The sequence below is a fragment of the Argentina silus genome, assembly GCF_951799395.1.
Source record: "Argentina silus genome assembly, chromosome: 7".
NCBI lineage: Eukaryota > Metazoa > Chordata > Actinopteri > Argentiniformes > Argentinidae > Argentina > Argentina silus.
The window spans coordinates 11943548-11959690 of record NC_139661.1 but is presented as its reverse complement, the minus strand read 5'-3'; the positions used below and the strand labels follow the sequence as shown (position 1 = coordinate 11959690).

Here is a 16143-nt window from a genome sequence, read left to right as displayed (position 1 = left end):
GCCAGGGGGAGTTTCACTCCTGCCCGGTCCCGCTTGCATTGTGCTGAAAGCTTAGGTCCTCAAAAGGTCACTTCTTTTATTATTTATTTTCATATTGCCAATAGATTAATTAAAGCTTACAGGAATATGACATACTGTACTGTATGCATTTATGTAATAGACAAAAAACTATTTCATACTGTAAGTGTGAATATGTCTGTGCTGGAGTATTGTGGGCTCTGCAGAGGCCTGCCATTCAGTCACATGGTCCGTCCGTGTCCAGGGCTATGGCTGTAACGTTGTTCTTTTATAACCCTGCAACTATTTCAATGGTTTCTCTCCTGTCTGTGTGTAGCTGTATAACTGAAGAAGTGCGTGTTTGTCACATTGTGTTTAATTTAGGTTGAGATGGCGATGCTCCGGATATCCAAGGCTATACACGGATTAGCCATTGAAATTCCTGCACGCAAAGAGAGCAGTGGTGTGTGTATGTACAGTATGTGTGTGTATGTATGTGTATGAGCTCTGGTGTGTGGGTGTTTTTCCTCTGTGTATATGGACACACTCAATTGGCATTTAGCATGTGTTTTGAGGGGGGCTGTGGGCGGCAGGCGCAAAGCAGGTTTATTTTCAGAGTGTGCCTAGGAGGGCCTCATAAAACCATGTTAATCCTCCTCTTGTATGTGCCGGAAGACAAGAGTGATGTGGCTGAGACGTCTGCCATCTCAGCTTCTATGTGACCTGTTTGTTTTCATAAACACTGATTTACTTTCATGTTTCCTTTGTGGAATAAACTATCAAGAATGATGCTCTCTCTAGGAGTGTGATAGTCATGTGGCTCTACCTGGGTAAAGGCCAAGCAACGGCCATTTTGTCTATTTGTTCAACTGTTTTGAGGTCAGTTAAGCCATTCATCTACATTGTGCAATGATGAGATCTGTCCAAGTGTTTGTTTGGTCTTTCTTCTGTTTCGTTGGATGATTGTTAATCCCTGACAGAGAGAGAGGCAGATACCAGGCATCAGTGTGGAGGTAGAGCAGTGTTACAATACGTTGACAAAGTCATGTGTTAGTCATCATGACTTTCCGAGACCCAGATTGTGGCTGACCTCTGTTCTCTCTCTCATTGTACAAGGGTGTCTTTCATCCATAATCATCTCCATCAATGACTCCTCCTGTGTAGTAGATCATATGACAGAGCAAATTGAATCATTTCTGATTTGTGTTCCTTGCTTGTGTAACCTCCATGAACTGAAGACCAGAATACCTCAGTTGTTGTTGAGGTTTGAGCCCATATCCAGAGCCTCCTAAGGCCCAGCCATCAGTCAGCACAGCATGGGTTAGCATTGACATGGATTATTGCAGGTTTGACCCCCACCATGGGTGTGTGACCTATGTGACCGTCTCATGTCTCTGCCATGGAGTCATGTTCCTGCTCCCTCATTGTGAGGCTCACCTGAGTATGGGCTCAGTGTTCCACACGCCACCACCCTGGACCCTAAAGCCCAATCAGCTTTGATCCCGCCCCGCAGCCCCTGGAAGTAAGTGGGGTCTAATCCCCAGAAAGTCCTAAAAAGACACAGGAATGCCTGGCACACAGGAGACCATTGAAGCAGGGATTAGACTGAAAGCAGCTCAGTCTCATACAGCCATTACCCCTGTGTGTGTATGTGTGTGTGTGTGTGTGTGTGTGTGTGTGTGTGTGTGTGTGTGTGTGTGTGTGTGTGTGTGTGCGTGCCGGTGTGTGTGTTTGCGTGCAAGCATGCCGGGTCTGTGTCCTCAAGAATCAGTGACCACGCTTTTCTAGCAATAACTTCAATCCCCAATGAACCCTTCATGCAACTGAACCCATGATAGTGACAGATAGTGTCTCCATCCGCCTCCTGAGTCCCATAGTTCAGCCAAACATGCTGTGCCTGTTAAAACCCAAAGCAGCTGTAGAGTAAATGTTGAGGGAACCTTGAGTAGGGTTTATGTGCATCCTTAGCCCAGAAGGGGAAAGCAGCCATTGCACTCTCAAGCACTGGTTTTCAGTCACTCTCCACCATTGAACGAGGTCACAGGTCTTGGACACTGAAGTATATTGTGGATTGATGGTTTCACTGTGGATATGCCTGGTTTATGGGTGTCCATAGCTTGGTGCTGCATCTGTTTGTGAGTACAGTACTGTGAGATTGGTCACAGTAGATCTGGCTGATTTGAGAGAGTGGTATTTGTACTGATGTTACAGATGCACAGGAACTAGCGTTTCCAAGTCTCTTCCTGTAGAGTGCTGTGCTGTTAAGGGAGGAAGCCGTAGCAGGAGGGAGGCACTCTGTTCCTCAACTGCCCTACAGCCACAGACAGCTCTCCCCTGACCTCTGCATGAGATGGCTTACTGGGAAAATTGTGTGTGTGTGTGTGTGTGTGTGTGTGTGTGTGTGTGTGTGTGCGTGCGTGCGTGCGTGCGTGCGTGCGTGCGTGCGTGCGTGCGTGCGTGCGTGCGTGCGTGCGTGCGTGCGTGCGTGTGTGTGTGTTGTAAATGATCGCGTTGGGAGAGGATCCAACTTCATAGAAAATCTGAAAACTGTTTTTGTTGTGTGTGTGTGTGTCAGGCTCACAGTCGCACATGTGTGTATGGTTGTGTGAAGATTGATGTTCAGATTTTGCAGAGCTGATGGATAAAACAATGAGGCAGCAATCTGGGCCTGAACCATCAATCTGGACTTGAACCATGAGTGTGGAAGGAGTTATGTTGCTCCTGGCTGAGAGCCATAGCATTGAGAGTTTGTCCATGTGTGTATGTTTGTTTGTCTATGGATGATGCAGTAAATGTTCACTGATAGGGGGGCTTCATATATCATCTAGTGGAAGAGATTTGTGTCTTTTCAGTTCGTTTATGTGTAAAGGACTAGACTATTTTTTAACATGCAGCTCTTTCTTTTGTGTGTTTTTATGTGTAAAGGTTTTATAGTCGTTCCAAATCGATAGTGACATTTGTATCTGTGGATAGTACTGTATATGAGTCTTCTAAATCAAGGCCTTTGAGAACCAGCTGTGTGTGTGTGTGTGTGTGTGTGTGTGTGTGTGGGAGCTTCTTCTGTTAACATGCGTCCTGGCAGGCAGACACAGCACTGTAATCATCTAATGTTCCATGTCTACATCCTCTGCCAGGGAAGGAACCTAGAGCACAGGCGTCATAACACAGCCCCATATGAGTTGTGTTTTATCTGTAAAAGAGGTGCCATCCCAGCCTAAATACCACGCAGCCAGACTTTTATGTTGGTGTTATATCGATAATAACTGATGAGTATGACTTTTTTTACAAGAATAACGTGAATAACGTGAATAACTAGAGATCTTACAGACCAATGAGTAATGTAACTGGCAAGGTCTGGGCAATCTGCTCCAGTCTTAACTTCAGAGAAGGAATGTTGAGAAGTAGTTGTGTTTAGATTTTTCACAATGCTTGCGGTTTTTTCCTTGAAAGGGCAGAGTTTCTGTGGAAACTCTCATTCATGGATGAATGTCTGAGTGAAATCATCCAAGCAACAAAAAATAAAAAAGGCAGGCGCAATGTGGGTGCCTTTAGAGAGATCCCTTTGAATGATGACACATCAAATAATAGCTTATAGACAATGTTCTGTAAAAGGAGTTGAATTCTGAGGAAAATTCAAACAAGGGAAATGGAAAGCTTGGTCCTTCTCTCAGCACACATCTTTGGTGCTCTGAGTTCATTTATAGCCCAGCGGATTGAGGCAGGTTTACGGTTTGCTGTTGAAGCAGAATATCGCCGCGAGGGGAGTTGGAATGGCTACATCTGGCAACGGCTGCCTGGCTTGGGAGCTGTGTGTACTCACTATCATATAGTCATTGAATTCAAACTTTTTGTGTTTGGTTGCCATGGTCATTGTTACACAGTTGTCATAGGGGAGCCCTGATTGTTTTGGTTGTTTAGGCGGGTGGTGACGGGAGGGTGGGGGAGGTTTAAGCCTTTTTTTAATAAACCTTAACCTCATGGGCTCTCACATACACAGATCAGATCTCAGTAAGGAAAACACAGTTCTATGGTTATGTTGGGCAACCATAGACCTCAAAGCTATAATGAGTGTTCAAACCAACCTCTGAATTCTTCTGAGACATAAACTATGCGTGTTGGAGTGGACATGTCCTTCAAACATTTAGGACACAGGATTTAGCCCCGCAGCACCAACTGTATATAGCATAGGATGCAGGACGCAGGATGTTTAGAAGAGAGCCTGTGGATTGGCCTGGATTCTGCTCAACTGCAGTTGTGGGCAGAGTGTGCTGGAGTTCATGTCAACCCCCCTATGGTAATGAACAGGGGCAGAGTACAGGGTTCACTGGCCAAGAATTCCACCAGCATGTTTTTGCAGGGAGCTAACCACAGAGTGTAAAATAGCCCTCACCATGGTTTTTACATGGGTTTGTAGATTCAATCACTGTTCTTAGCTTTGGAAAACATTGTCATATTTCTCTGATCACAGTTTTCCTGCTGCACTCAAGCCAAGAGTGCAATACAATACCTGCCTTAACAGTATTCCTAATTTCAGGTTTGATATGATATGAAAATTCAGCTTTCCCCTTCCTAAACTTTGAGAATAAGAATTGTGTATTATGTATTATGATCCTGTGTTTAATATCTCATAGAAGATTAACTCTTGAGAAGTAGGTTTTACTTAGCTTCTCAGTACATCATGTCTCCAACCTGTCCAACAGTCAACGAGACAAAAGCTGTGGCTCTGCTCTGTTTGTTAGTGTGTGTGTGTGTGTGTGTGTGTGTGTGTGTGTGTGTGTGTGTGTGTGTGTGTGTGTGTGTGTGTGTGTGTGTGTGTGTGCGCGTGTGCGTGCGTGCGTGCATGTGTGTGTGCCTGCATTAGTGCCTGAGTGCGTCAGCGCATGCCTGCATGCGTCTGTGCTTGGCTGATTGTGTGTGTGTGTGTGTGTGTGTGTGTGTGTGTGTGTGTGTGTGTGTGTGTGTGTGTGTGGAGGCTATTGAGCAAGCTTATTCCAGGGCCCAATTGTTTTTGGAGCACTTAATTGTGGGCCACTTGTGGCAAAGTATTGGCTGAGAGGAGGAGAGGCGTTTTAATTACTGTGGTGTGATGGGAGTGTATTATGTGGAGAGGTCACAGACAGTCCCCTCCCTCCCTGCCACACTAAAGAAACAGAAGAATTACGTGTGGTTTCACCCGACATTGGTAGTAGCGCTGCACTCTGGTGACCACAGGACAGGCCTGGGGAGGAGGAAGAGGAGGGAGGGGGGGAATACTAAGACACATCACAGGACACCACTCCACTTGGGTTCAGAGAGAGAGAGAGAGAGAGAGAGAGAGAGAGAGAGAGAGAGAGAGTTGGAGAAAGAGTCGGGTGGAGAAAGAGTGGAGGTGTCCATGCAGGTCAAATGGGGTCAAGAGGACATGAAAGGAGTGGGTTTTTTATCAGGTTTCTGTGTTATTGTGTCTCTCTTCATAAAAGTGGTTCTGGGTGTGAGTCAGTAACGTCAGCCTCTGCCTTGCGCTTTTATTACACATCTGTTGCTTTCAAGCCAAGGAAATGTTTCAAAACCGTGACTTTGTGGTGCATCCCAACTGCATGCCGTCTCAAACCCAGCATGCTTCACTTCCCCAGATGTGCCCGCTGCTAATTTTAGCCACTTTACACACACCACAGTATTGTTTGTTTTTGCGGCACCAAGAAGATTGTTTCCATTTTGCCATTCACTAACAATCTCTAGGTTGTTTTTTTTTTGGGGGGGGGGACATGGGGTTAATGTGTTTCCACTTTTTAAAAAAATAATTCTTGAACCTGTTTAGCCTTGAATTTTCTCATTTGTTTGTTGGAATATCGCATTCCACAATGGTTTATTTTCTGTGGCTGTGTCTTTGAACACACACTGATCCAGTTGTTGTTGTTATTGCTGTTGTGGGCATCGAGGGCATCGTGTGGTGGAGATGTATCTAGAAGGTCCCATAGGGTGACGAGTGAGGGAGAAAGATATTTGGAGACTGGAACAAAGAAAGTGGTCAACAACAGAGGGAGGTATCAAAGGTGGGAGTGGGAGGGGGGCTAAGGCTGAGAGGTTATAAAACAGAGCTCTTTGTTATTGTATTGTAGTTATTGTTTATGAGGATGCCTTGGAGCGATTCTTAGCAGTCCAGACTGTCAGGTGGGCCAGGGAGCTGCACTCCTCCTGAGTGGTACCTACCAGTAGACTTGACCTTTAGGACATGCAATAAGCAGGGGTTTGAGGGGAGTGTAAGGGGAGGGAGATCAGTGTAAGTGCTGCACCCTTTGGAGAAGGGTCCATCCTCTCCTGTCTGTCTGTGCCTATAGAGGTTCCAGGTTCAGTCTCCCAGGGTTCCAGTAGAAGCAGATGTGTTTGGCCCACAGCAGCAGCAAACAGCACAGCCAGGCCCTGCTCTGTAATTACATATCACTGCCTGCCGGGGGGGAGGCGGAGGGGGGGGGGGGGGGGGGGGGCAGCCAGACCCCACAGAGCCGTCTGGGACATGGTCCCTCCCTGTGCCATCAGCCTCACCACAGGCATGGAGGAGAGAGGGGGGGAGTAGAAGAGGGAAGGAGGAGAGAAAGATGAAGGGAGGGGGGAGGGAGATGTAGGGAGTAGCAGCCTATGTCTGGGACAGGGAGGTGGGAGGCGAGGCAAGAAAACCCCTTTTCCTGTGTAAGATTAGAGGCTCTGTCCGTCTGCATGCACATCTGGATTGGCTAGATGAGTTGACAAGGCTGATCTGAGAACAGAGGCCAGGCCCAGCGCTGCACTGTGTTTGTGTGTGTGTGTGTGTGTGTGTGTGTGTGTGTGTGTGTGTGTGTGTGTGTGTATGTGTGTGTGTGTGTGTGTGTGTGTGTGTGTGTGTGTGTGTGTATGTGTGTGTGTGTGTGTGTGTGTGTGTGTGTGTGTGTGTGTGTGTGTGTGTGTGGTGTGTGTGTGTGTGTGTGTGGTGTGTGTGGTGTGTGTGTTTGGGCTTTGCTCCATATGTGGGGCCACCTTGGCATGCCACACTCTGCGGAGGAGCTGATGTGGTTATATGCAACCATGCTGGGTCTGTCTCTACCTGCACTGAGGAGGCCAGTTAACAGCTCATCTAGTAACCGAACTCTGAGTAGTTGCACTAAGAGGAAAGCAGTTCCGCAGCCTCCCAGACACCTCTGAGTGGCCAGGCCAAGTGTGTGTTAAGTTCCCATGCAGTCTGCTCTCAGAGCCATTAGTGATGGAGGTCTAGGTGGTGGTGGAGGGAGGAGTATGTGGTTGCCAGGCAGAGCTCTCCTGTCTGAGTGTCTGCCTGTGTTGACTGATGAAGTGAGATGTGTCTGTAGCAGGTGAGAGCCCCTCACGCCCTCTCTCTGACCCCCACCACCCTCAACTTAGGGTCCAAATGTCTGGTTTCATTTGGAGTTTGGCTGTCCCAACACCCCTGCAAGTCTGCTTTCAAGAACAGCCATTGCTGTGTGTGTGTGTGTGTGTGTGTGTGTGTGTGTGTGTGTGTGTGTGTGTGTGTGTGTGTGTGTGTGCTTGTGCACGCATACCTGTGTGTGTGTGTTTGTAAAGAGCAAGGGCTTTCTCAGTTTAACTTACTGTTTCCTTGAGTTCTGGATATACAGTAGGCCTAGTACATTTCTGTCTCAGGACCACCCTCCTACCCCTAGCCCTAATTATAGAGTCCCAGGTAAACCAATTGGGCACTGCAGTATGAGAACTGAATATGGGCTGTTGCACTGAGAGCTGAGGTGGGGGGTCGCAATGGGAGTGGCCGCTCCACTACAGAGGAAGGAAATGAGAAAGGCTGTCCCTCCCTCTCAGCCAATCACCTAATAAAAGCAAAGCTGGAATCCTGGGAAAGCACAATAAATGGCAGGGTCCAGGACAGGTTTGTGTTGGCCCACAGAGGGTGAGCCCTAGGCCGTGATGACGGCACCACAGTCCCTGTGCAGACTAGGAGATGGAAGCCATGTGTGCTCAGAGAGAGAGAGTGGCAGGTGGGTAGGGAGGGAGAGAGGGAGAGGGAGAGAGAGAGACATAACTTGAAGAGCATCACTCCAGTTAGTACTAAGAATAAATATTTGCAGAGTGTTCTTTAACAGTGTTTGTCCATGTATTTGTCCATACGCAGCAGCGGTCTTTACTCTTCCTGAAGCGTGGGGAAGGCAGAGATTAAACACCTCCCCTGGCTGGTCATCAGCACCTGGTCACTAATGGTGTAGGAGCGCTGAGCGCAGCTCTTTGACCAGACAGAGATGGATCATGGATCAGGACTCCTCCCTCCTATGCTGTGTTGAATGGAGTTTGTGTCCACAGCTGCTCCCAGCTCTCCCAAACCCTGTATACTCCCTATGGAAACCTCCACGGCTGAGGTAAACCAGCCTTATGAAACCCAAGCTAAAGAAGGGGGGTATACACACTTACACAGCCCCCAAGTCAGTCCAATGTGATGGAGTTCATTCTCAGGTCTGACCTGTGGTGAAATCACATAGTTTCAGTTAACACCTCATTGTTGTTTAAACTCTCCAAAGTCACCAAGGCATTGAGATGAGTGTGAGCTTGCATATAATCACCCACCTACCATTGCAGACCATGTGTGTGTGGATAACCAAAGAGAGGCTTGAGGCATAAACATACTGTACCCCTTTAACACATACTGTACTCCTTTTACCATCTGGTAGAAACCTCCACAGGACTGTGTCTTTCTGCACAGTGCTACATCTTTATAAAAAGGAATAAATAAACCATGAACAAATAATGAGCTCAGAAGAGGGACCAGTGAGAGTGAGTGTGTGACCATGTGCTCTCTCTCTCTCTCTCTCCCTCTCTCTCTCTCTCTCTCCCTCTCTCTCTCTCTCTCTCTGGTCTGGTTTATTTTCACTGGGAGAGTAACACTGAAGGACTGACCTTGGCCCATTAATATTGTTGCAAGGGGGGGGGAGACGACAAAAAGAGCCTGTGAAAATGACTATGCGCGCACACAAACACACACACAAACACACACACACACGCACACACACGCACATACACACACACACACACACACACACACACACACACACACACACACACACACACATACACACACACACACACACACACACACACACACAGGTTGGTGAGACTCCACCACTCTGTCTGATAGCTCCCAGAGCCCACTCTCCCTCTTACCCTGTGCTGGCAGGGGCCTCCCCCGGACCCCTGGACTGCCATGGAAGACCCTCAAGGGCATGGTTAAAGGTTGATGGTGGGGGCTTATTTGGGTAACCCGTGTCAAAGTGAGGGAAGGTGTTTTGCTTTTTAGAAGCTTGTCAGCAGGACTGCCAGAATGCAGCTTTTACAGAGTAATTGACTGTACTTTTCAAGTGAAGACAGCACCTTGTCTTAAACGCTACCCCCCCTGAACGGGAATATAAGTGAAACTAAACACACCATACTGCCACTATATTACCACTCATCATACAGATCATACAGATGTGGCTGTTTTGCTGTTAACTATGGCAGTCAGGGAGGGATTCAGGGATTTACATTGACACTAGTGTACTTACTGAGTGAGGAACTGTACATAGAACCTCGTGTACATAGAAAGTGCTGAACAAATATAGCAAAGCTACGTACTATACACATTCCTCCACCGCACATACTGTAAACACACACTCAGAGCTCTGGATAACTCTGGAATGAGGTTTTAGATGACCCTGTCACTGCGGCAGGGTCACCTTCTCCCGCCAACCATTGAGAGGATTGCACCAGTGGGGAGGAAGTGACTCGGCAGTGTGTTTGTAAACAGTGGAAAAATCCCCTCAGTGCTGTATGTCCCATCTGATCAGCCCCCTGACCAGAGCAATGAACCAGAGCCTGAGCTGATGTCAGGACAGAATCTGGACCCCTCCACTCTCCACAGGGGACTCCTCTAATGAAGAGCGCTGATTCAATCACTGATTAGGGCCCAGAGCAACTCAGGGTCAAAGGTCAAAAGCATTCCCTTGACCCACCCCAACAGGGCAATTATCCAAGTGTGAACATAGAGAGTGGAGACACTGAACCATGTCCGTCAGGGAGCGTTCATTAGCTGTTATGTTATTACTGTTGGCCCAGATGAATATATCACACTCAGCACATCCAAGTCATCCCTCATACACACTTTATTTCTTATACAAACACACACACACACACACACACACACACACACACACACACACACACACACACCCACACACACACACACACACAGCCCCCATGCTTCTAGGACGCTGTCACTGGGGATAGGGAAAGAGAGTAGTCTTGTTAACCTGTACATCTTTGAAGAGAGAGAGAGAATGAAAGAAAGAGAATGAAAGTCGGGGGGGTTGGAGTGCTTGGGGGATACTTGTCTGAGTGCCAAAGCCGGCTGAATGTTTAAGACAATGTGTTTGAGTGTGGGTGGAGGGATCTTGGCATTTGAAAGTTCTATAGTCTAGAGAGAAAAGAGGTGCTGTTGAAAAGGGAGGCTGGGTTGGATGTGCTTAGTGCTGTAATAGGGGTATATTTTCAATCCCGAACCCATTTGAAATCGGACACAACCATCAATATGGGCCTGGCTCCATAGGAAACTTCCACTGAGTTGCGCACACACACACACACACACACACACACACACACACACACACACACACACACACACACACACACACACACACACACACAGACACACACAGACACACACACACTAGACAGACGGACATGGAGCAGAACAAAGAGCGTGTTCACTCCCAGTACGAGGTTGACCGCAAATTTGCACATTCTTACTGAAATGTAGAAAGACAGGTTTTTCTTTTAGTAGTATTTCTTTACACATTCCTCAATACATGCCATTTCTTAACATTCTCAGCACTAATGCTGTTCAATTTCCACATGCACTAGTAACCCCCTGAGGAAGCCTATAATACAAAACATTAGAAATCAAGGTCTAGGGCAAGTTACTGGAGCAGTCTCAATTTACACAACGCCAAGTGTTCTGTGTCCTTTTCACACTGCTCTTTGACCCTCTCTGTGGGCACTCTCTCTCTAGCACTTTCCTTTGTTCTAACACTGCCTCGACCCATCTTGCCTTTCACTCACTCCCACTCTCTTTCCGCCCTTGAAAATGAACTCTCTACATCTCTGTCTGGGCTGTCACTGTCAGGTCTTGTGCATAAGACATATGTTACAGTAAGTGTGGCTGTAAGTGTAGGAGAGAGATTGAGTGAGCTTCTTTAGCAGTATAATGGTCTTGTCTTCCAGCCTCTCTGTAAAGGCTGCAGGTGCCATTTCATGTCTGCTTTGGCTAGCGACTTGTTTTTGGCTACAGCCACGCTGAGTGGACATGCTGCCTGGCCTCTAATGAGGTTCTGAACCCCGGCCTCTTGTTAGTGTCAGGAGCACCTGGCTAGGCCCAACAGAACCAGACCACCACAGACAAAGGAGTCAGTCTCAGAGCTCCACAAATGTCTGTCCATTCAAAACATCCCAAACCCAGCAACACAAACTCCCACACTTCATAAAATGAAGGCAAGACAGAAAGAGAGCTGAAACTGCCCATTCTCCTCACAATACAAGGAAGCTATTGTTTGCTTACAAACTCCCTCTCCCAGGCATCTCATTTTAATATTCAATAAAAACCAGCCTAAATGAAAAGAGGCTTGGCAAAATCCAGCTTTTGTTTTGTGTGATTTTGATACAAATGCAAAGTTTTATGATATTTATGGATGGGGCTCAGGGAGGCAGGCTGCATGCTGTGTGCACTCCATACAGAGCAGAGACAAAAGGCCTGTCTGGCACCATCACCCTCCACCCCTGTGTTTCTCCCCAGTACCCTGCCCTGGCCTGCCCTTACCTGCTGGGTCTCTGCCCACCAGGGCTGGGGGGGTCTGTGATGTCACCTGGTGGTGGAAAACAGCCCCATGTCTCTCTGCAGACACTGGGCATCAGGGAGTTTATTGTCCACATCTTTCAGAGCAGAACTCTCCCAAGCAGTGAAACTAGACTTTCACAGTGTGTAAACATATTCATAATGCCAAATCATTTGAATAATGACAATCGAATGAAATACATTTCCTGTGTTGCCTGAATGCCTGACTGCTCATCAGGGCCATGTTCTCTGGCATCACTGGCTTTGTACACAGTACCGGAATGACATCTGTGTGACCTCCATGTGTGGTCCTCTGATCTGATTCCTCTTCACCTTCCTCTTCCTCTTCAGAGTCAGGGAACCAGCTGGGGGCTCAGGAGGCGGTGAGGAAGCCGTCTACACTCCGCCGACCGCCGGCTCGCACAGGGGAGCAGCTCTCCAGTAAGAACCATGCTCCTATCACTGTCTCTCCTAATGGGACCACATGTCTCGTTAGATAATGTTTTGACACTCTGGCCCTATCTCATCCATATTCACAGTTATTGGAACAACAATTGTAGTTATCCATACACCGAGAGTCCACAAATCTGTCTGTTTCTGTTCTCTAGGTTGCCTGAACTGCAGTCGAATCATAGCCATGACAGAGCGACTCAGCTCACTGGAGGCAAAGGTATACACTCATGGACTTTGTCAATCGCATTTTCACACAAATTGCTTTCTCTGGAGATGCCTTTGATGTCGATTTCTCTTCTGTAATTTTCTGTTTCATTCCATCAGGTCCAGCTGCTGGCCGCTCCTGCCTCTACACCTCATCGGCATCTACAGGGCAAAGGGGTAACTGCTACAGACTCCTCCACTCAGATGGGGGCTACACCAGCCAAAGGAGCCCCTGGTGAGCAGGGACCCGTAGGTAGGCTCACATCTATTCCACCCGTGTATGGCCAGGTTTATGCCCAATGTATGCTTATTTAATTTTGTCAAGTGCAGTGGTTCGCAATTTAGAAGTGAGCGAGAAATCACTCTTCACAGCTCTCTCCATGTGCAGTTATTATTTCTGCATTGACTCTCTATCTGCTCTCCTTCCCTCGTATCCTATTTCCTCTGTTACACACACACTCACACACACACACACACACACACACACACACACAGACACACAGACACACACACACACACACACACACACACACACACAGACACACACACACACACAGACACACACACAGACACACACACACACACACACACACACACACACAGACACACAGACACACACACACACACACACACACACACACAGACACACACACACACACAGACACACACACAGACACACACACACACACACACACACACACACACACACACACACACACACTAATTTCCTCTAACCTAGTCCGAGTTCAGTTGTCTGTGCTGTTCACTTTCAGGGTTCTGTGGGTGTGTGGAAAGTGAACACTTCAGGGCATAAAAGCCCGCTCCTTCCCTGGAGCTGAGCCCAGCCTTGGCTTCAGCTAAAAAGAGAGTGCTCTACTGCACTTTCAAAAGCCTTTTCAATAGGGTATCAATTTCCATCCAATTACATTCAAATCTGTTTTAGCCAATACCTCTCCCAGGTTAAGATCATCCCTGGCAGCATTGTGAGGCCAATTGAAGAATGCATACTTCACTGGTGCAGTATGCATTGAAAAAGTACTGAATGTGAACTCCATCAGCAAACCTTTTGGGGTGAGAGAGATGTTTTTGATTTAAGTAGAAGAGAAGTTGGTCAAAATCGAACAAATGGTTTAAGACAGAGCCTGTGTTTATGCTAAGGAAAAGCTTTACCTCATACGTGACATTGGGGTTGTAATCTCCCATGCACCCGTGTAATCCCAATTAACATCTCAGTGCTGTCTGTCAGCAAGGCCTAGTCCACAGCGGAGCTGAGCTGCCCTCCCACTGCTGGTGACCCCTCACCTCTGGAATCACTCAACCTGTTGTCCACTTATAATGAAGTTCCCTCTCTCTCCCCCTGGTCCTCTTACTGTCATACCTATGTTTCCTCCTCACACACAGGACCACAGGGCGAGAGGGGTACAGATGGTAACCCTGGTCAAGATGGTAAGCCTGAATAGCCAAGTCCCCTGCCATTGCATGGATGTTTAACACACTGTCATATTGGGTGTATCAGTGTGGCAGCATGTGTACTCATGACTGTGCCTTCTTTGCTCAGGGAAGACTGGGTTACGGGGGCTGCCAGGTCCCAGTGGGCCCAGTGGGCCTAGGGGCGAGGCTGGGGTGAGGGGCCCCTATGGGACACCAGGATCTAAGGGAACCTCAGGACCAGCGGGTAAGATACTGCAAATCGGCCAGGGCTCCCTTGAAAAAGAGGTCTCGTCATCTCAATGGGACTCCCCTTGTAAAATAAAGGTTAAATAAAAAATAAAATAAAAAAATAACTAGATGATAACCCAGTTTAGCATTGATTTAATTGTGTAAGGCTGTTTAAGCCCCAAATATAGTGAATGTTTTTGTATTTGGCTGCAATATGAGAAGAACAGATAGAAGTGCAGTTCATAGTAGGAATCACAGGTATTTCATAATGATCATATGCATGCTATGCCTTGTTGACAGTTGATTGTGCTGTTTGCATTGTCAAACATGCACCTTGTCTTACAAGACGTTGATACAGTTTGTCAAAATAGTCGTAAAGATCAGTGTGGGGACAGGGAGATTGTTTGTATGCCCACGCACTTAATTCATTGTGTCTGAGACACAAAGATGACAATACTCTCCCCAGAGCAAAGAACCTTTTACGTCCTATTTACCAAGGACCTGAAACAATGGTGGAAAAGTAAATGCGATTTATCACTACAAACTGACTCATGACACCAGAGTCTTTCTGTAAAACCACTCGGCCATTCCACAAACCCATGTGTAGTCCATGAACAACCCACCAGCTCCCTCAGAGGACAGAGTGGTGATAACTTACAGGAATGTATGTTTTTTTCTTTGTGTTGACTTTTCAACCATGACAGTTACTAAATGTGGAGTTTGCTGATTCAGCACTGGTTTCCAGCAAGCTGCCAAAATATTTGTCCTCAGACTACACAAAACTCCCCTATGGCTCACAATATATGCTGTTGTTCTTGCTGACCAACCAGAGTCGTTCAAGAACATAAAGTTAAGCATAAATCTGTTGCTTATATTCTATGGTCAATGGTTACAGACAAATAATAAATAATAGTTGGAAAACAACAAATCCCCAGGCAGTTATGACTTAAATTATAATCAAATAAATAGTAATATAAGTTTGTCATAACATCTGTTCCAGCTGCAGGCTGAGGTTCCTCTCTTTATGGAACATGCAGTGAATGCCCCTCCCACTGAAAGTGACATATGACCCCTGCTCTGCGCCTGCTGCTGGGTAGAAATGAGATTTAGAGCCAAAGTTAAACTACAAACCCACATTCTGAGAAGCACCATGTGAATCCAATCTGAAATGAACATGAGCTATGTATACAAGCCCTAGGTCCTTATGCCTTCCATATGTCTGTGGTGTTATTGTTTTTCCTATCTTCATTATTTCATGTGGATTCAAAGAGGGGCACTATGGTATCCCAAACTATGTTCTTCCCATATGTCACATTTTAGTTTTTTTTCCACTGCCCAAAAGAGAAACATTAACATTGACTATTAATCCTGAGCATGTTTGGTGGCCAGAGTTCCAGTTCGGGGGTACGAGGAGAGTAGTAATGAGCTCAAGAGTTGTGAAAATGTAGTCAAAGACAAATTCATTCAAGCGTCAAGGGGTGACTGAGTCACACACACACACACACACACACACACACACACACACACGCACACACACACACACACACATGTATAGGGGCTGCCACTTTTCCAGCAGGGAAGCAGTGTGAGGTTCGGGAAGGAGCTTGTCCAGTTGCACAGTAATGTGTTTTGGGTTGTTTTTCCCTGAATCAGCGCAGAGAGAGGACATATGTTTCCTGTACAGAAGAACCAGGACTCTCTGACACACATGAGCACACACGCACACACACACACACACACACACACACACATACACACACACACACACACACACACACACACAAACCCTGCAAGAGGTTCCCATGCAGGGTTTTATTTTTTTTATTCACACCTTGATGCTGTGGCTCACAGCTGCTCTAAGGCCACATTATTCTGGAAGAAAAATAAAGAGTTGTTTGAAAGTAAAGTCATACTAGCATACAGACTCTGCAGAGCCACTTTGACTGCTCAGCTGTCCCACTGTGCTTCAGGTGGGATTG

At 46.9% G+C, this 16143-nt stretch overlaps 1 protein-coding gene across 1 annotated transcript in view; it reads left to right on the top strand.

Annotated features, from left to right (window-relative positions):
- emid1 (EMI domain containing 1) overlaps nt 1-16143 on the top strand; it is a gene marked incomplete at its 5' end in the record, with an annotated part of 47694 nt that overhangs the window by 22449 nt on the left and 9102 nt on the right. The window contains 5 exons of the mRNA XM_083673766.1: nt 12200-12289; nt 12457-12518; nt 12626-12758; nt 13907-13951; nt 14064-14180. Of these exons, the coding sequence (XP_083529892.1) occupies nt 12200-12289; nt 12457-12518; nt 12626-12758; nt 13907-13951; nt 14064-14180 (447 nt within the window). The remainder of the gene's footprint in view (nt 1-12199; nt 12290-12456; nt 12519-12625; nt 12759-13906; nt 13952-14063; nt 14181-16143) is intronic.